This window comes from Muscardinus avellanarius (genome assembly GCF_963383645.1).
Source record: "Muscardinus avellanarius genome assembly, chromosome: 17".
In the NCBI taxonomy this organism is placed as follows: Eukaryota; Metazoa; Chordata; class Mammalia; order Rodentia; family Gliridae; genus Muscardinus; species Muscardinus avellanarius.
Genome location: NC_137803.1, coordinates 51,317,711 through 51,344,490, shown reverse-complemented (window position 1 = coordinate 51,344,490; position 26,780 = coordinate 51,317,711). Strand labels below are relative to the sequence as shown.

General features: G+C 44.2%; 1 protein-coding gene across 1 annotated transcript in view; it reads right to left on the bottom strand.

Annotated features, from left to right (window-relative positions):
- Positions 1 to 26,780, bottom strand: part of OSBPL1A (oxysterol binding protein like 1A) — a gene marked incomplete at both ends in the record, with an annotated part of 217,349 nt that overhangs the window by 14,648 nt on the left and 175,921 nt on the right. The window contains 7 exons of the mRNA XM_080714416.1: positions 1,978 to 2,104; positions 3,006 to 3,095; positions 3,887 to 3,994; positions 4,856 to 5,038; positions 6,687 to 6,784; positions 8,308 to 8,442; positions 23,619 to 23,694. Coding sequence (XP_080570542.1) covers positions 1,978 to 2,104; positions 3,006 to 3,095; positions 3,887 to 3,994; positions 4,856 to 5,038; positions 6,687 to 6,784; positions 8,308 to 8,442; positions 23,619 to 23,694 — 817 coding nt within the window. The remainder of the gene's footprint in view (positions 1 to 1,977; positions 2,105 to 3,005; positions 3,096 to 3,886; positions 3,995 to 4,855; positions 5,039 to 6,686; positions 6,785 to 8,307; positions 8,443 to 23,618; positions 23,695 to 26,780) is intronic.

Below are 26,780 nucleotides of genomic sequence, written 5' to 3'. Positions count from 1 at the left end.
GTAGGATGGCCTCAAACTTGTGATTCTCCTGTCTCAGCCTCCCTCAGCCAGGATTACAGGTGTATGCTACTTGTCCAGCTATTTTCTGGAATTGTGACAATGTCCTCTGCGGTCCCCACTCTGTAAGGGAAAGCGGGATGACGAGGGTGCCAGAGAGCTCGGCATGGCCAAGCTGCCTTCTAATTAGAAGCGGTAGCCAAGGAGGCAGTGTCAGGGTCCCAGGGTCCCGGGACATTTCCTTCTCCAGCCCCTTCAGTCTCCTGAATCCACAGAGAACCCTCGGTACAGCTCACAGGAGGCAAAGCGGTCGGGGAGCAGCTGTCAGCAGGTGGGAACGCGGCACCAAGTGCCACAGCTGGAGGCTGATATAGAAAGAGAGAAAAAGGCCAAAGCCCCAGGAAGGCGACAAAAGTCTGCACCTCAGGAACACATATCAATTTACAAAGACAGTCACCAATAAATAGAACTGCTCTGGAGGAAAACGAGGGCTCCTTAAACTTGTGCATGCGTAAGGACACAGTGGATGGGCCCGAGAGAGAACGCTTTGGAAGGACTAAGGCAAGCCCGGAGCCTGCGTTTGTCTCCTTTTTCTGTGGTAGTAGGTGTGAAACCCAGGAGCATTCTACCTCTGATTCTATTTTGTTTATTTTAAAACAGGGCCTCACTAAGTTGCTGAGGCTGGCCTTCAACCTGCGATCCTCCTGTCAAGGCCTTCCAAGTACCAGTGTTACAGACATGTGCCACCATGCCCAGGTAGCCTGCATCCTAAACAAGCTCTTAGATAATGCCTCAGTCGCCAGTTCAAGGACCTACTTCCAGCAGGAAGAATTTCATTAGTCTTATTATGAGCAGAAACGACTCTGCCCTCTTTATACCGCTAACTCATCCAACATGCAGGTGCTCTTATGTTCCCTGGTTTACAAAGGAAGCCACTGAGGCCCAGGGGAGAACTGGTCTACCCCTGCCTAATCCCAAAGGTGGAAAGGGCTCTAGCTAGAGTGTGTGCCCAACACCAGCTGGCGCTGGGGTCACACTTCAAGCACGCAGTTCCATAGGTGACGCTTCTTTCTGCATCTCCCAGGAGTCCTGCCTGGAGGGAGCGGCCACGAGCCTGCCAGGGCCACACAGCAAGAAAAATTCTATCCAGACCCCGACTGCTCCATAAAGAAGAAATCTTAGCAGGAACGGAGCAGCTCAGTGACGACACCTTCAACTACCGCAGCCTAGACTTCAGTGGTCGGGGATGAGGACAGACAGACCACCAGACCAGCGTGAAAGTGTCAGAGACAGTTCTGGAGGAAATTTTAGCTAACTGCAATCATTTCAACTTTTAATGTACACAAGGAGAATAGAAAGAAAATTTGTCTAAGATGAGCTCCAACTTTCCAAAATTATGCGAATTAAACCAAAGCCCCATGTGGAACAGCTACACAATTGTAAACGTGGTACACAGCCACATCGTCTACAAGATTATGTTGAACATTTGCTACTAAAGTAAATTTCTGCTCATTAAAAGATTCAAGGAGCCAGGCATGGTGGCACACAACTGTAATCCTAGTGCCTGGGAGGCTGAGACAGGAGGATCACGGGTTTAAGGATAGCCTCAGCAACATAGTGAGACCCTGCTTCAAAATAAAATAAGAATGGGGTGGGAACTGGGTAGGGGTTAAATCAGTGATGTGTACATGTATGTACACACAAGTTTTTTACCCCAATATGATGTATGAATATAATGCAGCAATAAAAGATTAAAAAAAATTAAAATAATAAAATAGAGCTGGGGCTGTAGCTCGGAGGTAGAATGTTCCCTGGGTTCAATCCCAAGCACCACACACAAAAAAAGAGAGATGCAGAAATTATATGAATTAGCAAGACAAAAGGAGAATGTCAGCCTGACCCCAAACAGGCCACCTCCAGGAGCACAAGTAGGAACTTAAGAACCCAGCTATTCCCAGCACCACCTCACAGGACGCGCACCTGTTTGCTGTTCTTTTTCTCTTCCGTGTTTTTCTTATCATTCTTTTTGTAAGCATCAAACGTGGCAGGGTCAACACTGTATAAACACTCAGTCCACTTCCCATAGAGAGCACAGAGCTTCTTTTTGCTGTCAAGAAAAACTGGTGTTTATCCAACAATTATACTGATGTTTGCTATAATTAACAAAAATACGTATATTTTTTATGGTACTAGGGATTGAACCCAGGGGGCACTCTACCTCCAAACTATGCCCCCAGCCCTATTTTTTATTTTTAAACAGGGTCTCACTAAGTTTTGGAGAGTTTCCCTAAGTAGCTGAGGCTGGTCTTGGACCTGTGATCCTCTTGTCTCAGCCTCCCAAGTACTGTGTTTACAAGTGTGTGTCACCATGCCCGGCAAACAAAAAGGTTTCTGTGAATTGAATTCTTTAAAGAAGTGTTCCTTGTAGAAGAAAGATTTTCTATTTATTAGAAAGCTAGTTTCCTTCCCTCTCTCTCTCTCTTTTTTTTTTTTTTTTTTGGCGGTACTGGGGATGGAACCCAGGGGCATTCTACCTTTGAGCTACACATCCAGCCCTATTTTTTATTCTTTATTTGAAACAGAGTCTCACTGAGTTGCAAAGAGTCTCACTAAGTAGCTGAGGCTGTCCTTGAACCATGATCCTCCTGTCTCAGTCTCCCAATGCTGGATTACAAGTAAGCCCACCACGCCTGTCTCTTTCTTTTTTCTTTTTCTTTTTCAGTACTGGAGATTAAACCCAGAGGCATTCTACCTCTGAGGTACAACCCCAGCCCTTTTTCATTTTTTGTTTTGAAATAAAGTCTCACTAGATTGCTGAGAGCCTCAAAACATTGCCGAGGCTGTCCTTTACCCTGAGATGCTCCTGTTTTAGCCTTCCAAGTACCGAGATGACAGGCATGTCCCACCATGCCCAGTGAAATAAAATGTTTTAGGTTGTGGCAGATTTTATAAGTGACATTTTAGTGAGCAGCATCTATATTATTCAACACTTAAAAAGAAAACTTTACCTTTTGTCTTGAATGTAGCCTTCAACTTTGTGTAATTCCTTGCCAAAAAGGCCACATGGCTTAAAATTCAACACACACTTGTCCCCTGTCCTAGGCAGGAAAAATGACACTCATTACCATTCAACAGTACAGAATATAACTACAGTCTTTGGGGTGGCAACTGCTGTTTATGGCCTGTGCATGCAGACTCCATACAGATATCGTCACGGTCGCCGCTCCTTTAGTACTCGGCCTGTTGAGGGAAGGCGTGCGAGGTTCATAAAGGCTGAGTGACCGGCCTAAATTCACACGGGAGTCGAATCTCAATCCTTTTAGTAATTCTTATGTTCCTCCCGCCTCATCCCGCCCCATATAAATAACACAAAGTGAACAATACGTGAAAAATGAGCCGAGCTTGGAATTAAGATTCACAGGGGCTGAAGCAGCTCAGAGTTCACCTAGTCCTCCTTCATCCGAAACTTTAAATGGCAGCGCTTCTACGCAAGAGTGATTATATTCCCGATTCTGCTTTGTGTTTTTGAGACAGGCCCTCCCTCTGTTGTCTCAACTGCCTGCGCTGGCATTCAGTTCACAGTTCTCTGGCCTCAGCCTCTGAGGATCTGGGACTGAAGGTGCACACCACCACACCTGCTTGACCCTTCAAATCTCATCAACAGCTTTTTTTTTGTAACTAAAACGAGGGGTATTCTACCTCCAAGCCACACCCCTAGCCCATTTCTATTTCAAATCAGAGTCTAAGTTACTGAGCCTGGCTCACACCTGCAGTCCTCCTGTCTCAGCCTCCCGAGTACTAGGATAAAGGCACGCACCACTGCTCTAGGCTGGAGCTTTATTAGTAGTAGTTTAAGGAAGATGATTGTAAGTGCCCTAAAGCGCCTTACTTGTGGTTTGTGATTTCCACATTGCCATACTGCTCAATCCAGAGTTTACCCACAATGATATTATGCACGCAGCAGGTGGGGTTTGTCCACGTATACGCTTCATTGTGTCTATAAAACAAATCCAAAATACAGAGACATAAGTAAGAAGAGTGATTTTGTTTTAAAACGTATTTGCTTCAAATGCTTTAAGTCAGGAAAACAAACCAGGCTCTTTGAAATAAGCTCTTAGGAATCTAAACTCTAGTGATAACTAGCTCATAGTAAAATCGGTATCAACTACTCTTTCTTTCTTTCTTTCTTTCTTTCTTTCTTTCTTTCTTTCTTTCTTTCTTTCTTTCTTTTGTGGTACTGGGGATGGTACTCAGGGGCATTCTACTTCTAAGCTACACCCCAGCCTATTTTTTTATTCTTTATTTTTTGAAACAGGGTCTCACTGAATTGCAGAGGGCATCTATAGGTAGCTGAGGTTGTCTGCAAATTGTAATCCCCTTTTCTCAGCCTCTCAATTGCTGGTATTACAAGCATGCGCCACCATGCCCAGCTTTAAAAAAAAAAAAGCTTAAGGGAAAAAAATCCTATACTGCCACCAAACTCCAGATAATCTTCATACAGGTTGAGTACCCCTATTTTAAAAAATCTAAAGTCTAAAATGTTTGAATGACAACATAACACTTAAAATGGTTTGGATTTTAGAGAATTTCAGATTTTGGACTCTCACATTAGGGATACTATTTAAGTATTCCCAAATCCCCAAAACTCCAAAATCTGAGTAACTTCTGGTCCTGAGCATTGCGGATGAAGGATACTTATCCCATAGACAATGATTTCAAGAATTCAGGTAGACAGTTAACACTTGATAAATGTCTGTCCCATCTCCTCCAGCTTTTGAAAAAGGGTCAGGTCTTCGAGGCGTACGTGCTCTCGCTAGCAGGCGTGCCTGGGAAGACGAAGAGCGCGGCTGTAACTTACTCAAGGAGCTCCAAGGTGATGGTCCCTTTGGGTTCTGCTTCTACACTCTTTCCCCAGAACTTCAGTTTGGGATAGATGGAGCCATGAAAGATGAAGTCATTGTTTAATCCTTCTGCGTGAAATGCGCTGATTGGTGGGTGATGGCTGACCTGTTCAGAAATAAGTCTAAATCCAAGGTCATCCCTTAAGATAAAAAATAAAGAGCAACACTGTAATGAACTGTATCACTAAAAGTATACATTACTGTTATTTTAGCATAAAAGCAAAGTATTTTTAAAAAATGCTTAACAAAGTAAAAAAATCCTTTATCTTTGTGTGTGTGTGGCACTGGAGGTTAAAGGAAGAGGCATTCTACCTCCGAGCTACACCCATTATTTTTATTTTACTCTTTTATTTTTATTTGCAAACAGGGTCTTGCTAGATTGGCGAGTCTCACTGCTTGCCGGGTTGTCCTGGAGCCTGCAATTCTCCTCTCAGCCTCCCAAGTACTGGGATTCCACGCATGTGCCACCGCGGCCCGCTTCATGATCGTTCCTTCATCATAGGCCTTATGAAAGAACCAAATATACAAGAAACTGCACAGCCGGGCGTGTGGCGCACGCTGGTAATTCCAGCACTCAGGAGGCTGAGGCAGGAGGATCGAGGTTCGCGGACAGCCTCAGCTACTTAGTGAGGCCCTCTGCAACTCAGCGAGACCCTGTTTCAAAATAAAGAATAAATAATAGGGTTCGAGGTGTCACTGGGAGGTAGAAAGCCCCTGGGTTCCACCCCCAATACCGCAAAAATAAAAAACTGTTTAAATATAACCAAACTAGTAAGTTCTGTGTTATTGTATTGGTAACTTCTTAAACATATTAAAAGCACACTCACATAAATTTGAGTGATTTACATGAAATGGTAATAGCAACCGTGTAAACCTAAATTTTATCACTCCTTTGATACTGGGCACAGTGGCACATGCCTTAATCCCACTACTTGGGAGGCTAAGATAGGAGGATTACAGTTTAGTGGCTGGTGTCAGCAACTTAGCACGCGCCCGTTGGAAAAAAAGGGGGGGGAGGAGGACTGAGGTTTAGCTCAATGATAGAATGCCCCTGGCTTCAATTCCCAATACAAAAAAAAATTGTGCAAAGAAGGCAATAAATTTTAATGGTGTATAAATAAAAAAAGCTAGTACAGGCAAAGAGAACTGCACTTGAAGATACGTTAACTGCCATTAAGGCAATAGATCTGTATATGGTTATGCTAATATATATGTTTATCACATATATATTAGCATAAATATATAAACATATATAAATATATATTTATAAACCTGCCAGGCATGGTGACACATGCATGCCTGTAATCTCAGTACTTGGGAGGCCAAGACGGAAGATTGCAGGTTTGAGGCCAGCCTCAGCTACTTAGTGAGGGCCTTAGCCATGCAGAGAGTCTCTGTTTCATAATTAAAAAATAAAACGGCATCGGGGCTGTAGCTCAGAGGTGGAATGTCCCTGGGGTTTAATCCCCAGCACCACAAAACAACATAAAAACAACCGAAAATTCTGATCATGTTTTATAACCTATATAAAAAGAAAAAGAGGATTATAAACTCCACATAATGAAAAACATGAAAATCCTCAGAATTACTTCTCATAATAGTGTATTTTAGGTCTGTTTCCGTTTTTTTGAGACCTTGTCTAAAATAAATTTCATAGAAACAAACATCGAAATTGTTAACTCGCTCCAGTCATAGAATTGGCCAGTGATGCTTAAAAGGCATCTTTCGTCCTCGATGAAAAGCCCTGTCAGTCACGCAAACCCGCCTGGACGGAGCGAAGACCCTCACCGCACTAATTCGTAGGTCTCTCCCAGCAGCGGGTTGAAAGGCTTTCCAGTCCGTTCCCACTGAGAAGCGACGGCAGACACAGCAAAGGCGGCCACGCACTGTGGACAGAGCACCACACGAGTTAAACGTGGCCCGGCTCGCTCATCCTCGCCGCCATCGAAGCTGTGCTGAAGACGCAACTGCAAAATTATCCTGCGAGTTTATTCCATTGGATTTTAATATTGCTCCAGAAACTTAATATGGAAACTTGGATATTCAGAATGAAAATTACCACGTCTCATCCTGGAGTCTTATTCTCAAATGTGGTTTTTATAACATTTGAGAGCATTATACATTCCCTCAAGGACATTTGTCCCCAGTACCTGAGGGGATGCTCCCGGGACAACCCCTGGATGCCACAATCAATGGATGCTCCAGCCTCTCCTCGCAATTGCAGAGCATCTACGTACATCCTGCGCACATCCTCCCAGGTGCCTGTCATCTCTAGGTTACTTACAGTGCCTGGCACAATGTAAAAAGCTGTATTGTTTGTGGAATAATGACAAAGAAAAAGCCTGTACGTGTTCAGTTTTTCTCTTCAAATACTTTGGATCTGAGGTTAGTTGAATCTGTGGATGTAGAACCCATGGGTAAAAAGGGCCAACTGAATGATGCTTTTAGAATTGGGGAAAAAAAGAGGTAAAACTAAACAACTTAATTGGTGTCCATGCCAGTGAGGTTGGGAAAGAGCTGATATATATAAATAAAAGAACAGAAAGATTCATTGGGTGTGGTGACGCACTCTTGTAATCATTTGGGAGGCTGAGACAAGAGGATTGCATTTTGAGGACGGCCAGCTACTTAGTGAGGCCTTTTGCAATTCAATGAGATTTTGTTTCAAAATAAAGAATAAAAAAAATAGGGCTGGGAGTGAGTTCTAGCTCAGAATTAGAATGCCCCTGGGTTCCATCCCCAGTAATGCAAACAAACAAACAAACAAACAAACAAACAAACAAATTCAGGTTAAAATGTTATTGCTTTGTCTGTTTGAAGGAGAGCAATGCATCTTCTATTATCTATTGTCCATCTACATGCAACATGTAAAAATCCTTTATTTAAAAGAAAGTTATCCAGGTATGGTGGCACATGCCTGTAATCCCAATACTTGAAAGGCTGAGTCAGTAGGATCGCCGGGTTCTAAGCCAGCCTCAGCAATTTATCGAGGTTCTCATCAACTTAGTGAGACCCTGTTTCCAAATAAAAAATAAAATAGGTATGGGTTGTAGTTCGGAGATAGATTGCTGCTGGGTTTAACCTCCAGTACAAAAATAAAATAAAATAAAATAATAAAATGGAGCTTGGTGATAAAATGCCTCTAGGTCCGGCCTCCAATACAAAAAATAAAATGAAAATTAAAAGGTTCTCTTCCTTATACTACTTTGTATATACACACATATGCATAAACAATACCCATTTTTGTGTGTGTATTTCCTTCCCCATGGAGGAAGCTTTGAGAATCTTCCTGCAGCACTTCTGTGTGTGTGTGTGTGTGTGTGTGTGTGTGTGTGTGTGTGTGTGTGTGTTGGGTGCTTGAGGAGAAGGGGTAGGAGAGAAACCCCTAATATTTAAGCTTTTTACACACCTGCATCCTTTCCACAGGATCTGAAAACGAGCTGGCCTTGTGGATGAGGTACGTATGCTCCATATATTCCGTTAGCCGCTGCAGGAAGCTCAAGGGCTCATTAAATATAACTGGCATGGTGATCTTGGATAGTTCCTGTATAATGAGAAAAGTGGAGCTGTTACGTCCAATACACACAGAGAATTTATCTGCTGCTAACCAGACATAGCATGTTTCTAGAAAGGAACAGGAAAGTGCAGCCCATGGAAGTTACGATCAGCTCAGTTGCACAGATCTCCCCACAGCCGAGCAACCGAGGAGACACAAGGCCACCTGGCCAGCGTTCTCCTTGGCCCCAGGGTCGCTGGGGCCAGAGCGCTCAGCACAGGCTGCTGACGAGTGAGAAGCCGGCCCAGATCCAACTGGGAAATGGCATATAAAGGTGATGGGAACACAAATAAAAATAACAAAATCTTCATATCTGTGTTAAAAAATTAATTTGAAGATCCTGAGGCTGAGATGCTTTGGGTTTCACATAAGCAAACTGAAACCCAACTCATTGTAAACATGGGTTTTACCAATAAGAAACTGCCAAAGTAGGCCGGGTGCAGTGATACATGCCTGGGATCCCAGGTACTTGGGAGGCTGAAACAGAAGGATCACAAGTTCAAGACCAGCCTCGGCAGCTTGGCAAGACCCTGTTTCAAAAAAAAAAAAAAAAAAAAAGAAAAAAGAAATAGGGCTGGGGGTGTAGTTCAGAGTTAGAGCTCCCCTGGGTTCAATTTCCTGTAACAGTAACACACACACACACACACACACACACACACACACACACACACACAGAAATTGCCAAACTACTTCTAGTTAGCAACTTTGCACTTCAGCCGATCACATCTATTTTCTTTGTCTTGTGGCCTCAAAGAACACCTTACACAATTTCTCCCTCCCTCTTCCCCAGTGCAGAAATGCTTGAGGTCGAAGGCTGCCCAAGTCATAAAATCACTGTCTGCTCAAATAAACTCATTAAAATTTCAACGTGTTCATCTTTTAACAGTGGGCTGTGGATCAACCACATATGCCATTTTGGTGAGTTATTTTCCGAACGAATTTGAGACTGCTTTGCCTGAAAACACTGAGCTTTTCTGAGCACATCAATCTACTATAAATTGTAGAGTAGGGTACAAGAAGGATAGCTTTAAATGTCTGCCAGATGAATGATTGTGCAGAGATCTTTGGTCTGAATTGCAACCTTTCAAGTCTATCCACCACATATATGCCATCAGCAAGCAGTATTATCATGAGGTCTTTGAAAACTTTCAGTAAGTAACAAACTTATTGGGATTTTCCCAATATTCTGATGATCTTTCCAAACTTCCATGTACCACTATTTACCCTTCCTTTAGATTTTAGGTCTCTCAGGATTTCTACTGGCTAAAACTACTTGGTCAAGTGAACAGGCCCAAGGTGCAGTCAAGGCTGAATGCTACTGACTCAGCTTTGACTTTCCCTAAATATCCACATTGTTAATGATCTGTACATTTAAAAATAATGTGACCTTCACAAAACCGCAATGGAGTTCATTCAAAGAAAATAAGCCCATCCATGATCATAAAACATTGCAGAATCTGGGCAGCCTGGTAGCAGCTCAGTTTAATTTTTAAAAATGGCGGACTGAATGCTGAGTCACTAGGGAGACGAGGAAGGACAGGAATCTTTAAAGAGAAAGAGAGGGAGGTACACGCTGTATACCCTAGTTCTCATTAGGCCCAGACTCTCTGTTGGGGATAAGTCAGAAAAGTTGGGACCACCAAGGCTTACCTTAACTGAGATGCTCCAAGCTCTTTCTCTTCTACTTAAAAAACACATACATATGTGTATTTTTTCTTTTAAAAAATAAAGCTGGGTGTGGTTGTGCTTACCTGTAATCCCAGTACTTTGGGCACTGAGACAAGAGGATCGCAGGTTCGAAACCAGCCTTAGCAACTTAGCAAGGCTTTATTTCAAAATTTAAAAATAAAATTGGGTGCCAGGCATGGTGGCGCATGCTTGTAATCCCCGCGCTTGGGAGGCAGAGATAGGAGGATCACGTAGGTTCGAAGCCAGCCGCGAGCACTGGCTTAGGAGACCCTGTTTCCAAATAAAAATGTAAAAATAAGTCTGGGAGTGTAGCCTGGAGGTAGAAGGGCTTCCAGGAACCCCAGTACCACCAAAAATAAATAAATAAATAAATAAATAAATAAATAAATAAAAATAAAATAAAATAAAATAAAATTGGGCTACAGGTGGAGCAGAGGTAGAATGCTCCTGGATTCAATACCCAGTACTAAAACACAAAACAAAAATTAGAAATACATATTCCTTTAATATACAATTTAATATTAAAGTAAGAACATGAGAAATGCCCCTTCATTTTCCTTTCCCAGTCCTCTCTGAGGCAACAGTACCAGCAGCAGTTGAGGATATATGCCTAAAAATGTACACATCTGTATCCATGGGGGGGGGGGTGTTGTTCTGTTTTATACTATGGCATGGCCTCAGCGCTACACGGTGACCCATTACACTTCAGTGTATTTGAGGGGTGTCTTATGTATATACAGCCTGAGCAATGAGTCTATCAAGCTCTTGTGGTGGCACACATTTGTAATCCCAGTATTTGGGAGGCTGAGATCGGAAGATCGCGGTTCACAGACAGCCTCAGCTACTTAGTGAGGCCCTTTGCAACTCAGTGAGACCCTATTTAAAATTTAGAATAAAAAATAGGGCTGGGATGTTAGTCAGAGGTAGAATGCCCCTGGGTCCCATCCCCAATACTGCAAAAAATAAATTTAAAAATAATATAAAAAATAAATAAAAATAGTTTTATAAAAGGCTGGCTGGGCGTGTAGCTCAGAGATAAAAATGTCCCTTAGTTCAACCCCGACCCCCCCAAAAAAGCCGTTTACAGCCACTCCTGCCCAGAATGCCCACTCTCCTCCCTTAATATAGCACATCCCGGTTTCCAGGCCCAAAGCAGCAGGACCTATTATTCACAATTCAGCAATTTAATCATATATTAGATTATAATACCTAGTGTTATATTGTGGGTACTAACCATTTTATCTTGGTAATTGTAGAGTAAATAATCCCTGAAGAAAGTAACAATATCGTGTGTGTGTGTGTGTGTGTGTGTGTGTGTGTGTGTGTGTGTTGCTGAGGCTGGCCTTGAATATGCAATCCTCTGGTCTCAGCCTCCCAAGTACTAAGAACAGGTGTACCCCACCTTTCTCAGAAAAGGGATGATCTCTTAAACGTTGCCCACATCTCCCTCACCTTAAGGGGAAAGGGTATACGCGGAAGCCCCTTCTCAGCGGTGTTTGTGTATTCCTGCTACCCCCAAAGTTTGGTCCTTTTCAAGCAGTCCTCATAGGGCCCTACGGGACCCTGTGCCTTCACTGGGAATTATAAAGTCCCGACGACAAGGCAGTCACTTTATTGCATACTCTAGGTTAACATGGTAAGATGCTAAATAAATAAGGAGGTTAATTCTGGAATTTTATTAGGCACTATAAAGAAATGAGCCATCAGGCCATGAAAAAACATGGAAGGAAGATGGAGATTTGAAATGAGAAAGCTCCCTCTATCTGCCTTCAAAGCTGGTTTTGGTGGTACTAGGAGTGGAACCCAGAGGCTTTCTACCTCTGGGCTATACTCCCAGACCTTTTTTTAAATTTTATATATTTTATTTGGAAACAGGGTCTCACTAAGTTGCTGAGAGCCTCACTAAGTAGCTGAGGCTGGCTTTGAACCTGTGCCATCCTCCTGTCTCAGCCTCCCAAGCGCAGGGATTACAAGCGTGTGCCACCACGCGCGGCTCTTCAAAGCTGGCTTTGGATAAAACCGACTTTTCCTGCCAAGAAAAGCCATGGGGGAAAGTGAAATGTGTGTTATAAAGAAGCCAGTCTGTACAGGCTACACACTCTCTGACTCCAGCTATCTGACCTTCTGGAAAAGGCAAAACTGTGAGGCCAGGGAAAGACCAGTGGTTACAGCTAGCAGAGGGAGGGGGATGAACAGGTGGCGCGCAGAGCATCCTGATATATTTTATTGATGTAATGGATGGCCATGGCAGTACTCAACCATACACCACCCACAGCGTAGACTGTGGGCTTTAGGTGACCATCACGTGCCAGTGCAGGTTGGTCAGTTGCAACCAAGGTGCCACGCTGGTGAGGATACTCACAAAGGGGGAGGCTGTGTGCATGGGGACAGGGTGGACACGGGAACTTGGCACTTTCCATTTTGTTATGAACCTAAAACCGCTCTAAAAAATTAAGTCGATTGCCAGGCATGGTGGCACACGCTTGTAATCCCCGCACTTGGGAGGCAGAGACAGGAGAATCGCGCAGGTTCGAAGCCAGCAGCACGTGCTGGCTTAGGAGACCCTGTTTCCAAATAAAAATGTAAAAATAGGTCTGGGAGTGTAGCCCGGAGGTAGAAGGGCTTCCAGGAACCCCAGTACCACCAAAAATAAAAAAAAATTAAGTCGATTAAAAGATGAAGTTCAAGAGGTGGACGTGGCGGCGCACACTAATAATCCCAGCACTGGGGAGGCTGAGACAGGAGGATCCAGGTTCGCGGCCAGCCTCGGCTACTTAGGCCCTTTGCAACTCCGAATAAAAAATAGGGCTGAAGGTGTAGCTCGGAAATAGAATGCCCCGGGTTCCATCTCCAGCACCCCCCCCAACACACACACACACACACACACACACACACACACACACACACCCGTGGGAAGAGTGAGGGAAAGGGAGGGTCAGCCAGGAGGAATCCATACCCCAAAACAGGAGGATGACTGACAGGGCCCTGGTGACACCGACCGTGACGTCTGCAACTCAGCTCTCCACCTGCTCTCCATTTCACTCTGTTGTTAACAACAGATTATTTATTTATTTATTTATTTATCTGCGGTACTGGGGATGGAACCCAGGGACATTCTACCTCCAAGCTACACCCTCAGCCCTATTTTTTTATTCTTCATTTTGAAACAGGGTCTCACTAACTTGCAGAGTTCCTCATTTTAAGTAGCTGAGGTTGGTCACGAACCGCGATCCTCCTGTCTCAGCCTCCCAGATGCTGGGATTACAAGCGTGCGCCACCACGCCCGGCTCAAAGAAATGTAAAAGATTTATTAAAGGAATAAAGAATAACTTTACCTGTAAGTTTAGTCTAGATTTTTAAAATTTTTTTCTGAGAAACACTAAGAACTAGAAAGCACTGACCAAGGAAATTCAAAACCCTGGGGTAATGTTGGTATTCACTCTTTTTCCTGGTTATGGAGGATCTCATGGGATGGAGTGCTTCCCGCTGAGGGCTCTGCTCCATGTTCTCCAGCATCCTGGGCTATGTGCTTTTGATTCAAAAGCAATGCTGTTAGCCAGGCATGTGGGTGCATGCCTGTAACCACAGGAGGCTGAGACAGGAGGACTGCTGTTTGAGGCCAGCCTCAGCTACTTAGTGAGGCCCTTTGCAACTTAGTGAGACCCTGTTTCAAAACAAAGAATAAAAAACAGGGCTGGGGGTGTAGTTCTGAAGTAAAAATGCCCCTGGATTCAACCCTAGTAATGCAAAAAAAAAAAAAAGATAATGATGTGCCCTTCTTTATATGAATCTCTATGGGAAAACAAAACAAAACAAAACAAAGAATATAGTTTTAAAATGGGGTATCACTAGGTTGCTGAGAAACCATGATCCTCTTGTCTCAGCTTCCTAAATACTGGGGTTACTGGCAGGCATCACCACAACTGGCTAGACTTACTTTTTTTTTTTTTTTGTGGTACTGGAAGGTAGAAACCAGGGGCTGTTTTTACCTCCAGGTTACACTCCTAGACATATGTTATACTTTATTTGGAAACAGGGTCTCACTAAGTTGCTGAGCGCCTCACTAAGTAGCTGAGGCTGGCTTCAAACCTGTGCCATTCTCCTGTCTCAGCCTCTCAAGCACAGGGATTATAAGCATGTGCCACCATGCCAGGCTAGACTTTTTTATTTTTTATTTTTTGTGGGTCTGGGAATGGAACCCAGGAACATTCTACCTCGAAGTTACACCCCCTGCCCTATTTTTTATTATTTATTTTGAAATAGGGTCTCACTGAGTTGCAGAGGGCCTCACTAAGTAGCTGAGGCTGTCCACGAATTGCAATCCTCCGGTCTCAGCCTCCCTAATGCTGGGATTATAAGCGTGCGCCACCACACCCGGCTAGACTTACTTTTTAATCACTTAAAAGCTTCCAAAATGGCAAAAGGTTCTTTGAGCAAAATTTTGTAATTCAGAATAATGATAAACTTTATTACAGTAACTAAAATACAGTTATTCAAGGAAAGAGAAAAGTACACGTGGGCCAAATAACAGAGGAATGAGAGAAGAAGAGGACTGAGGGAACGTGTCCCCATGAATCCAGCTGGCCAAAGAAGCATCCCGGGCTCAGAAAGAGTGTACGGCACATGCTATTTTAAAGCACAGCTACTGATTAGCAAGGTTATAGTCTCTGTGAACTGTAGGTATTTTAAAATAATCTAACAATTATTGTTAGCATTTACAGATCCCTGAATAGTTCATGAGAAACTCAGCGACACAAAGCACATTTTATTTCTCTCCCTCTTAGACCTCTTAGAAATTCACAGAAACCCCACTGCTACGCCTAAACCACTGAGGCTTACTGTTGCGTTCCCTGGACGCCGCGTACAACGAATCAGCGCGCGTGTATATTCCAGTAACAGGAAAAGAAACAACGCACATTATGAAGGTCAAGCTTCAGGAAAAACATTAGCTAGAATGCTTTTATCACTGAGAGCCTCAGTCAGCTGGAAAAATTAAATATTTATGCCTGGCAATTCTACCTTGTGACCCAGCTAAAAGCCAAGTTTAAATTTAACCATGCAAATTAATAGCGACCAATGGATGAAACTGAAGAAACTCCTAATTGCAAATGCTCATCAGCTGACAAGCCAAGAGAAAAGCGCAAGGGCTGGGGGACGCTACTTCTTCATATCCACAACCTGAGAGCAAGGGGAAGTTTGAGCGCAACTGAAATGGAAAATATTATCTAAATGTAAAGTCTATCAGTTTAACAAGCAAATGTGCAAACACTTTACACTTGGGTGATCCAGAGAATGCCGGTCCAGGTGTCGGGCTGAGTCGGCCTCCTCTGCTTGTCCAGGTGACAACCTCTGGGCAGGGCGCTCAGCTGGCCTGTGACCCAAACACTCACGGGCTTCGGGGCTCTTCCCTCCGGCTCAAGCGCTTGAAGAGTCTCAGCCATCTGCAGGATGTCCTTACCTCCCATAGCTACGGAGCCTGTAAGAATTCACTGTCCTTTTTTTTTTTTTTTTTTTGGTGGGTCAGTGGATGGAATCCAGGGGCATTTGACCTCCGAGCTACACCCCCTGCCCTGTTTTTTTTTTTTTTTATTCTTTATTTTGAAGCCAGGTCTCACTGAGTTGCAGAGGGCCTCACTAAGTAGCTGAGGCTGTCCGCGAACCGCGATCCTCCGTTCTCAGCCTCCCAAATGCTGGAATTACAAGCGTGCGCCACCACGCCCCGGCTACTGTCCTTACATTTAAGGGACTCGGGGAATCGACTCTTTTTCCCATCCTGGGGCAGGGATTGAGAGGCACAGGATTGTTAGCATCTATCTAGTAGTTTATCACAGAGTGAGAGGTTCTTGCCCCTGGGACAACTCAAGATAAGCAATTTAAGGGGAAAAAGAAGCCTGCTGCGTAATGCCTTCTGCAGCTGGTTACACCTGTGTTCCTCCGTTCCCCAGGTCAGTCCGAGGAGACACAACATGGCGAGTGGAAGACATGAGCCCAGAAACAAAGACACCAAGGAGCAGAAAAGGGGCGCTTGTTTGTGTGTTCAGTAAGCCATGCCAAGGGCACGTCAGTGCGACCAGGGAAAACAGAACCATGAGGAAAAGAAGAAGGAACCTAAAGGATGACCGCTATCCTTGTCAGCAGCTGCTGGTTTCAGAGGGAGGACATGGTGCAAACCCTCTAGCTAGACGTCAGCTAGCTGGGAATGCGCAAGGACAGGGAATCCCTGGACAGCAGCTCTTGCTGCACCAGTCTTCACGGGACATCTGTGGTCTTAAGGGCCTACCTCAGATACCCAACGCTCACGAGCGCTCTTCCCTACTGCGGGCAGGCCTGGAACTGTGCCCTGCACTGAGGTCTCCTGGTGGGCCTCTTTGCCTACTTCTACTGTAAAAAAAGATCCATCTTCCATCATCCTAAATGTGTCAGTCACCTTTCTAACACTGTGGCTAAGATTAACTTAAAGGAAGAAGGGTTATTTCATGGTTTCATGAAATGGTTGGCAAAAAAAATGGCCCATGGTTGGCAAAAAATATCATGGCGGCAGGGTACGGCAGGGGGGAGCTGTTCAGCTCATGGCACCAGAAAGCAGAAAGAAAGAGGCGGGGAAGAGAAACAGACGGACACCAGGGAGAAGACACAGTCCTCAAGGTCCTGCCCCCAGTGAGTGACGTTTCTTCTGCCCATGCCCAGCTCTGAGCACTGCTGCACAGGGGACCAGGCTTTCAACACATGAGATTTGGGGGAACGTTCCATATCCAAACCATAACACTGAATTGCACCAAAGTATTCTTGCCTGGAACTGCAAAATCCTCCAGAGCACTAAAGGAAAGGAAGTGTAGAAATACTGTGAAGCATTTTTGCTCAAGGCCTCCTTGAGCTATGCCAAGGCTCTAGGACTCTCCCATTTCAGCTAAGGGAAAGACAGCATTAGAAACAGGATCTTCTGGCCAGTTTTCCCTGTGTTGGGATATTCTAATTTCAGACCACTACATGTATCCAAGACCACAAAGCTCAAAACTGTAATGAAAAGGAACACGATCTTCTGCAAGGGAGGGTCTTCAAAATTTTTGTTTTTAACAGCAATGGAGAAAGTCTTAATTGAGTTGTCAGCTTACAGCTCATAAAAATTATTTTTGATAACACAATCTGATTGGGGTATGAAGTTGGGAAGTGGTCAGAGAACTGAATGACATTGCTAAATATTAAAAAAAAAAAGCCCACAAACTCCTACTCCCATCTGTCTATTAATGTGAGAAATGTTTCTCAATCCTTGCATCTATTAAAAAATTAAAAATATAATCTTCGCTGAAAATCCTTATTCTAGCAGCAAATGATAGACATCTCAGATATTTAAACCTAACTGACCAAAATTATTTCTACACAAATAACATTTTTACCTTTTAGGTTAATATTTTCATGAATTCGTGTTTGCAATTTTGATGACTCATATATTAATATTTATAAGAATAAAGTGATGAAACTTTTCAAAATAAAATATTTATGAATCTCAATTTTATACATACTTTGATGATAATGGAAATATAATCAATAAAATACCTTTAGGTTAATATTTTCATGAATTTGTGTTTGTAATTTTGATGACTCATATATTAATATTTATAAGAATAAAGTGATGAAACTTTTCAAAATAACATATTTATGAATCTCAATTTTATACATATTTTGGTGATAATGGAAATATAAGATAATCAATAAAATACCTTTAGAGACAAAAACATTAAATAAGGATATGTTCTGTGGGAAACAGGAATGGCATTATGAGTTCTGGGGACTGAAACAATAAGCTCTAGGTGATTAAACGCAGCTTGCTCAGTACTCCCTGCACAGAGTGACGGTGGCCATCAAACCCCTATGGTGTCTAATTTCCACTGGATCCTTCAAAAGGGTGTTACAACGCTTTCAGTTTAAAAAGTCAGCATTCAAGCCACGGTGGTGCCCTCTTCTAATCCCACTACCTGGGAGGTGGAGACAGGAGGATCCTCAGTTTGAGGACAAACTCAGCTACTCAGTGAGGCCATCCGCAACTTAGACCTTGTTTCAAAATAAAGAATAAAAAATAGGGTTGGGCATATAGCTTGGAGGTTGAATGCCTCTGGGTTCCATCCCCAGTACCAAAAAAATAAAAAAAATTTAAAAAGTCAGTATTCATTGTACAGCAGACCTTTGCAATCTCTTATAATCATCCAGTGCCAAGCTTCTCTTACTCCAAGATACTGAACAAATACAGGGTTGGTGCTGGCATGTCCCTGGGCATGACCACCTGTTCAAGTTTTGCATCTGGCCAGGTGTGGTGGCGCACACCTGTAATCCCAGTACTTGGGAGGCTGAGACAAGAGGATCATAGATTCATGGCCAGCCTCAGCTACTTAGTGAGGCCCTCTACAACTTAGTGAGACCCTGTTTCAAAATAAAGGATAAAAAATTGTGCTGGGGGTGTAACTCAGAGGCAGAATGCCCCTGGGTTCATTCCCGAGAACTGAAAAATAAAACAACAAAGTTTTGCATCCAGGTCCTGGAGTTGGTTTCCCTTCAGTTATCATGGACACCCACCTCTGATGAGAAGTGCTGAGAAAGTCTTAGAGCAAAGCACAAGAAGAGAGAAAACAGGGAGAAGACCAGCACGGGCACTGGGGCCGAGCAGCTCTCCGCAAAGGGCAGTGGAAGCAGGAGGATGAGGAGCAAAGGCTCCACACAATTGGCAGAGATCAGCATAGCTCTGGGGATCTGGGCATTTGTTGAGTAGAAGCTTTAATCACAAAGAGATTTAGGATTGAATTGCAGTTATGTAAAGCACTTATTTTTGGAGTATAATCCAACATTTTGGTAACATAACCCTGTCCAAAACAGACCGCCAGAAGAAAAGAAGACATCAACAGCTCAAGAAATCCAAGTCTCTATGTGCTTTGTAGAAACAAAGAAAAATGTGGCAAGCCGGGCATGGTGGGGCATGCCTGTAATTCCAGGACTTGTGAGGCCAATACAGGAGGATTGCAGGTTTGAGGATGGCCTCAGCAAGTAGTGAGACACTCCTCAACCTGGCGAGACCCTGTTTCAAAATAAAAATAAAATAGGGCTAGGGGTGTACCTTGGACAGAGTGCGCCTGGGTTCAGTCCCCAGAGCCAAGCACACAAAGTGCCTGTACATGGAAATGGAGACCCAGAGACCGGTTGCCAGGGGCCACAGGCTCTGGCGTCCAAGAGGACAGATGCCTGAAGAAAAACCACGGCTTCCCTTCCTGATCAAGACAAAGTAAGACCTAAGCCGTAACTGGCAGAGAAGCGTCTACTATGAGCATTAGAAGCCATGTACTTGGCGCCGGGCGTGGTGGCGCACGCTTGTAATCCCCGCACTTGGGAGGCAGAGACAGGAGAATCGCGCAGGTTCGAAGCCAGCCTCTCTGGCTTAAAAGACCCTGTTTCCAAATTTAAAAAAATATAAAATAGGTCTGGGACTGTAGCCTGGTGGTAGAAGGGTTTCTAGGAACCCCAGTACCACCAAAAAATATAAAAAGAAAAGAAAAAAAAAGCCATTTACTTGGAAAGACACAAGAGCATGAAATGAACTGCTCACACCATAAACAGGGGTGTTGTCTTAGAAACAACTGGGACGGAGCCCCGGAATATGGTGCTGCCATGTGGAAATGTGCACACCTCCACTCTAACCTGGTGCGCGCCCCAGGCTGTCGTTGACAGACAGCACAAACAGGGAAAAACAAATTGCATTTCCTCTGTTGCTTGAAGACTTCTCTCTCTCTCTTTCTTTCTCTCCCACCCCCCATCCCTCCCTCCCATGGAACTGGAGATGGAACCTAGGAGCCTTCTACCTCTGGGCTACACCTCAGACCTATTTTATTTTGTATTTGAAAATAAGAGTCCCATTAAATTGCCAAGAGCCTCACTAAAGTGCTGAGGCTTGCTCTGATCCTGTGACCCTCTTGTCTCAGCCTCCCAAGTATTTGGATTTCAAGCATGCGCCACCACTGCTTTTAAGATTTCTTCTTACCAAATTGAGACACTGGGTAGATGGAGCCAAGGGAAGGGATATTTCTCCTCCCTATATAACTTCTGTACCTGAAACTGATACCTACAGAAAGGAGCTAAAGCAAAGTATTTAGATTATTATAATAGAACCATGAATATAAAATGGGGAATTTAAAAAAAATGTTTTCTTTCACTTGAAGTGTATTAAAACCTATGAATAATACTATTATCTTAGTATTTTTTTTAATACGTGTGGCACTGGGGATCAAACCCTGGGGCATTCTACCTCCAAACTACATCACCAGCCCTTTGTATTTTTTATTTGGAAAAAGGTCTCACTAAGTTGCTGGGAGCCTCATGAAGTTGCTGAGGCTGATCTCAAAGCTGCCATACTCCCGTCTCAGCCTTCCAAGTACTAGGATTATAGGCATGCCACCACGCCTCGCTATTTTCTAAGTTTTGACCTATTTTCTTTAGGGGGTGGGAGGAGGGAAAGGAGGAGGAGAGAAAGAGGTTGATACCCAGAAATTACTTTAAAAAGTTTACTCTAGTGATCGCATTTGCATTTTTCTCTTTAGGTACTTTTGTTTTTTAAGTCTATTGCTGCTCAGTACTTAGACCTTTTGACCGAGTTGCTGCCCAAGAGAGGGGATCCTAAGATAGACAGTGCCCAAAGAGCAATACTTCCAGCGCAGGGCAATTTCCTTTCCACCCATGTTGATACACCTTCTAGAACGTTAGTCTCTTATAAACTGCATCAGAGAGCCATTTCAAAGGTACTGCTGCCCTGGGCAGTTCTCTCTCCAGGCTTTTCGTCTGCAAATTCTATAGGTAGAAGTTTCTAAATAGTCTGTGGGGCCCTTTCAACCCCAATGGTTCTGTTTTTATTTGCTTTATTTATGAGTCAGCATAAGTGTTTATTTGTACAAGTAGTTCTGTGTCTAAAAATAAGTATCAATCCATGTTCTAGAGGAATAAATATTTGACAAATTGACAGGTCTGATCCAATGTAACTATTTCATAACTTTCAAAAGAAACGAGAAGGAGAGCCCACTCTGAAGCTTGAAATGTTTCCAAGTGCGATGTGCCCACTCCGGCACTTCTCTGACATCTCTTTTCTTAGCGGGTGATGTCATCTGAGACTTCCTGATTTGGGACACCAATCTGAGGCAGTCTGGACAGAATGCTTGCTAAAGGCATAAGCAAGGCTGGTGTGGTGGCACAGGCCTGTGATCTCAACACTTGGGAAGCTGAGACTGGAGAATCACAGGTTTTGAAGCCAACCTCAGCAATTTAGCAAGACCTTGTTTCCAAATAAATAAATAAACAAACAAACAAACAAATAAATAAGTGTGTATGTGTGTGTAAATTAATAAAAGTGTTGTGGGTATATTTCAGAGATAGAATTTCCCTGGGTCCAATCCCCAACATTGCATGCAGGCATGCACGCACAGACATACGGACATAAAAGATGGTAGGACAGACTAGGACAAGAGAAAGACTAGAAATACCTCTTCACAATGGCCAAAGAGTTTAGAGTGGTGGGTTTTAAAGCAGGTTTAGTTCATCAGCACATTGTAAAATCATTTCCCTAGATTGGAAGCAGTGTTATTTTAATATAAAATCCCACTTGAAGTAATGATGAGTGTTCTTTTGGTTTTAACTTCAGACAGACAGACAGACAGACACACACACACACACACACACACACACACACAAAATTGTATGATGAGCTAATTGAAAAATATTGACTCTGCAGAATATAAATATTTTTGTCCTGAAATCTTCATTTCCAAAGTGACTAAAATGTGTCATTATCATCTAATTTAAGTACACACTTGTTTTGTCCTATTGAATCCTTATATAACTGAAGCTGCTGGGCATGGTGGTGCACGCTTGTAATTCCAGTTCTTGGGAGGCTGAGACAGGAGGATTGCAGGTTTGCGGCCAGCCTTAGCTACTTAGTGAGGTCCTCCATAACTTTGTGAGATCCTGTTTCAAAATAAAGAATAAAAAATAGGGCTGGGGATATAGATTAGAGGTAGAATGCCCTTGGGTTCATTTCCCAGTGTTGAAAAAAAAAAAAAAAATCCCACAGTTTTTAAATAAAATAATTGAAGGAGATTTAAAGCCTACATCTTCAACTCTCACAATTAGCTGCTGCTAATAGAACTACTATTTACTGTGCATTATGTTAAACTAGGGACTATCTTACATATTTTACATGAATTATCTCTCAATGAGCCTGTGACGTACCAATTATTATCCTGATTTTACATATGAAGCGATGCCACCCAGGATGGTCCAGTACGGGCCCAGTGCCTCATAGCTGGCATGTGGCCAGGCTGGGATTAAATCCTGTACTACCGGTCCACAAAACTTAGCTACATTGATCTCCATGCTGGATTGAGAAAACATGGGTGTTTTCTGGGATGGGCTCTTTGGAAGAATCCAATGACATCACCCTCCTAAAAAAGATGGTAGAAAATTGCGGAAGCGGGAAAATCAACACTTGAAAGAATTTCAACATTTGGCCGTGTTCAAAAGCTGACTCAGTACAGGGAAAGTTCCAGGAGGAAACTACATGTAATAAGGCAGCATCCAGGCAGATTCCTTGGCATCTCAGGATTCGCGTGTGTCTAACTTTTCATTCTTCTTGGAAGTCAAAGGTCACGCTAGGAAGAGTTAAAGGAGCTTAGGAATCTAGCTTGGCTCACACGGGGCTGGCTGCTGCCTCCCAGGGAATCCGGGGAGTTAGTAAAGGGAGCTGTTGCCTTCTCCCATCTCCCCACATCTCACCCACCTTCACGGACAATAATGCAGACACATATCCCAATTATTCAACACGCCACGCCAGCCATCCCACAGCACAAAACTTGCTCTGTACATGGAAGTGTAAACAAAACCATATTCTACACTGTAGGAATATGTTCTCTGAAAGAATTTGAGTAAGTCTATGCAGAAATATAAATGTGATGTGTCAACAGGAAAAGAGCCTGTTCTTCTATTTTTTTTTCTTCTTCTTTGTGGTGCTGGGAATTGAACCCAGGGACATCCTACCTCTGAGATATACCCCCGGTCCTATTTTATTTCATTTTACTTTTAATTTGGAAACAAGGTCTTGCCAAGTTGCTGAGAGCCTTACTAAATTGATGGGGCTGACTTCGAACCTGTGATCCTCCTGCCTCAGCCTCCCAAGTACTGGGATTACAGGCATGCAGCACCACGTCTGGATCCTCTTATTTTCTTACAATGAAAAGTCACGTTTTCAATCCAAATTAACTGGCACGAAGTGTGGTTCCAATTCTGTCAGGAAATCTAATCTAAGACTTATCAAGATGCTTGACACTCCTAGATTTCTATAAACATTGCTAAGCACCACTATCTTACAAGCTGTGTTAAGATCCCCTTCCAAGGGGTATGCAATTAAACCCATATCTGTTCCATGCCATATGACAAAAAGAGAGCTTATTTACCATTCCAATACATTTTCTGAGGATGCTCCAGATACTGAAGTCATTTCTGGAAAACATCGGAGAGGGCAAGCTTGTTCTGAAAAAACAAAACAAAACAAAAAAAAGACAAAGAAAGAAAGAAAAAGAGTTCATTTTAATGCCATTGACACCGGTAAGGGAAACCTGCTGTCATTAATGTGTAGGGGGAGGCGCGCATGTGTAGAGACACGTTAAAAATGTGCAGTCACAGACAGAGCCAAACAGGGTCACTCGGGTTGTGCCTGTTCACAGCTATCCTGGCCCCTGATGTTCTGTAGCAAATCACAGATGCTCTGTCTTCAGCCCTGTTGTGATCCAAATCCTAGCCTTTCCCAGTCCTCGGAATCTGGCTGTGTAGCCCGCTGAGAGGCCCACCGTCTCCGCATGAGGTCACATCTGACCCAGTTACCCGACTCAAGACACACCTGTCACACTCTGATGTTTTTTAACAAACGGTCATCCCCTAGCTGCAAAACAGAATAACAAAATGCCAGCATAGAGCCTAAGTGGCAAAATGGAAACATACTATAAAAGCCAAAGTAAAACTTAGCCCCGATCACACATTGGTACTTCCCCAGGGACAGAGACACTGAACCAACCGCTCAGCTCTGGACACGCTGGAAACCTTTACGCATTAAACCCAAGCCGAGAGGGCATCTCGGAAGCCTCTGGAGAGCCTCAGGGGTAGCCAGACCCGGCTGCTGTCAGCAAAGGGTGGGCGCCCAGGCACCCCGACGCCAGGCCTGGGTGGGCAGGGCCGCGCCATTTCCAGAGATCAGAACATTGGCACCACCAATGAGGTGCCAGAGAAGAGGGCCAGAGGCACCCGGCCAGCTCTCTAAAACCCCGTGGTAACAACAATTCCTTCCTCTCACAATTATGTGAGGTTATGGAAAGGAATGCCGATCTTCCAATGGCCTTCTAAATTATAACCATAAAACTAAAATGTTTCAGAAAACACTGAAAAAATTTATCTTCTAAAGCACCTCTACATTAAAATTCAATTACAGACATTAATAAAATTTGAGGTTTTGAAACAAATACCATTTAAAACCCCACATGGTAAGCTTCTTCCGGTTTCGCCTTTGGCAGGCGCATTCGATGCTCACGCGGCAGATCCGCCACCTCATCAATCTGCGGGATAAGTGGCCACAGATGGCATTTAAATCGCATCCCCATTCTCCAAGACTATCAATCTCGGGGGCATGAACAATGGGTACCAGGGACACAGCTCATGCCGTGATCACCATGTGCATGGATAATGCAGTTTCGGAGAAACATCTAAGCTACATGTCTATGAAAATGTTAGTCAGAAATGTGACGTACGCAGGGTCTGTGAATCCATTAAGCGTTGAGAAGACCGAAGGCTGGATATAATTTCCCCAACAGATGTTTACGTGAAGTATATAGCTAGGAAAAGGTGAGGAAAGCTCAAATACCTTGGCAGCCTTCCGTGAAGGCAGGAGGGAAGATACATCGCGCGCTGCGATTTGTCATAGGAAGGCCCTGCCTGGAAACATCCTGTGCTCGTTCTTAAGCACCTACCTTTCCGTGGTATTTTATGAAAATGTACTGATTATTCATTTATGAGGAGGCCAGCTTATCAGAAACATTATCTATTCCAAGCACACTGGAAAGGAGAGGCGAGAGGGATTTTGAAAGGCCTTGGTGAAGTCTTGTGTTGGACATGCAGAGCCGGGCGCAAGGCCTCAGCCCCCACCCCGTGTGCAGCAGCGGGAGGCCGCAGTGCGCAGGCCACCTACACCACACAGAAGCTGTGCTCAGCCAACGCCTCGGTGAGGCTGCCAGAAAGACAGGTGCAATCACACCCTGCCAACTCGAGGAGAACGGCCAGAGCGTGCCCAAGGGCAATTCAAACTGAGATCTGGAGCTGGGCACCACTTTACAGGGAACCCTAACACCCCCACTCGGGCTTAGCTGAGGCGAGGCAAAGCCTCATGTCTTATAGGCGACAGCCAAAGAAACATGTAGTCTAGAAGCAGAAGGATCTGGAGGCCTGGGTGGCAGAGCAAAAGCCCCCCAACACTCCCAACGCCCCCCGCCCTGTAGGCAGCTCAGCCATGTCCTCCTCCTCCACACGGGTCGGATCACACAGGACACAGGTACCGGCCCTGCTGATGCTGACCACGTGCACCAAATGATAGGCCAAGTCCCAAGAGCTCGTGTCTTATCCACTGCTGCAGCCCAGGTGCCAGGACAGTGCTGAACACAGCACACGAGTGTAAGTATCTGTGAAATAAGCTTTGGAATTTACAGACCAGCGAGCACAGAGCACACGTTACCTCTTTTGTGAAGAATCTAGTTTAGTCCAGTTACTCTGTACAGCAGGACTATTCCTGCAGGTGAGATGGAGGTCAAGAGGGCTGGATAAGGACCCGTCTTACAACACCAATACCGCAGGAGCCCAGAGACTGGCCTCAGGAAGGGCTTCAGGCGGAGCTGGAGGCAGCGAGTGAGGGCCTGGGAGTCCTGCAGCTTGTGGTGAGCAGGTCTGGACCAGCCTGGCCAGGGCGGCCACTCAGATAAATATCCTCCCGAACAAGACAGTTCCCACGTGAAGTGTTCCCCCCACAAAGGGTCACCCGGCCCCAACGTCAACAGTGCCAGGCTGAGAAACTCCACCAGAGAAACATGGGCATCGCATATCATTTCAAATGCTGCAGTAGCTTTATTAAAAATAATAATAGCTGCCGGGCGTGGTGGCGCACGCCTATAATCCCCGCGCTTGGGAGGCGGAGACAGGAGGATCGTACAGGTTTGAAGCCAGCCGCGCTGGCTTAAGAGACCCCTTTTCCAAATAAAAAATATAAAAATAGGTCTGGGAGTGTAGCCTGGAGGTAGAAGGGTTTCCAGGAACCCTAGTACCACCACTAATAATAATAATAATAATAATAATAATAATAATAATAAATAGCTGGGCGTGGTGCTGCACGCTTGTAATCCCCACGTTTGGGAGGCGGAGACAGGAGGATCACACAGGTTCAAAGCCAGCCACGCTGGCTTAAGAGACCCCATTTCAAAAAAAAAAAAAATGTAAAAATAGGTCTGGGAGTATAGCCTGAAGGTAGAAAGGTTTCTAGGAACTCCAGTACCACAGAAGAAGAAGAAGGAGGAGGAGGAGGA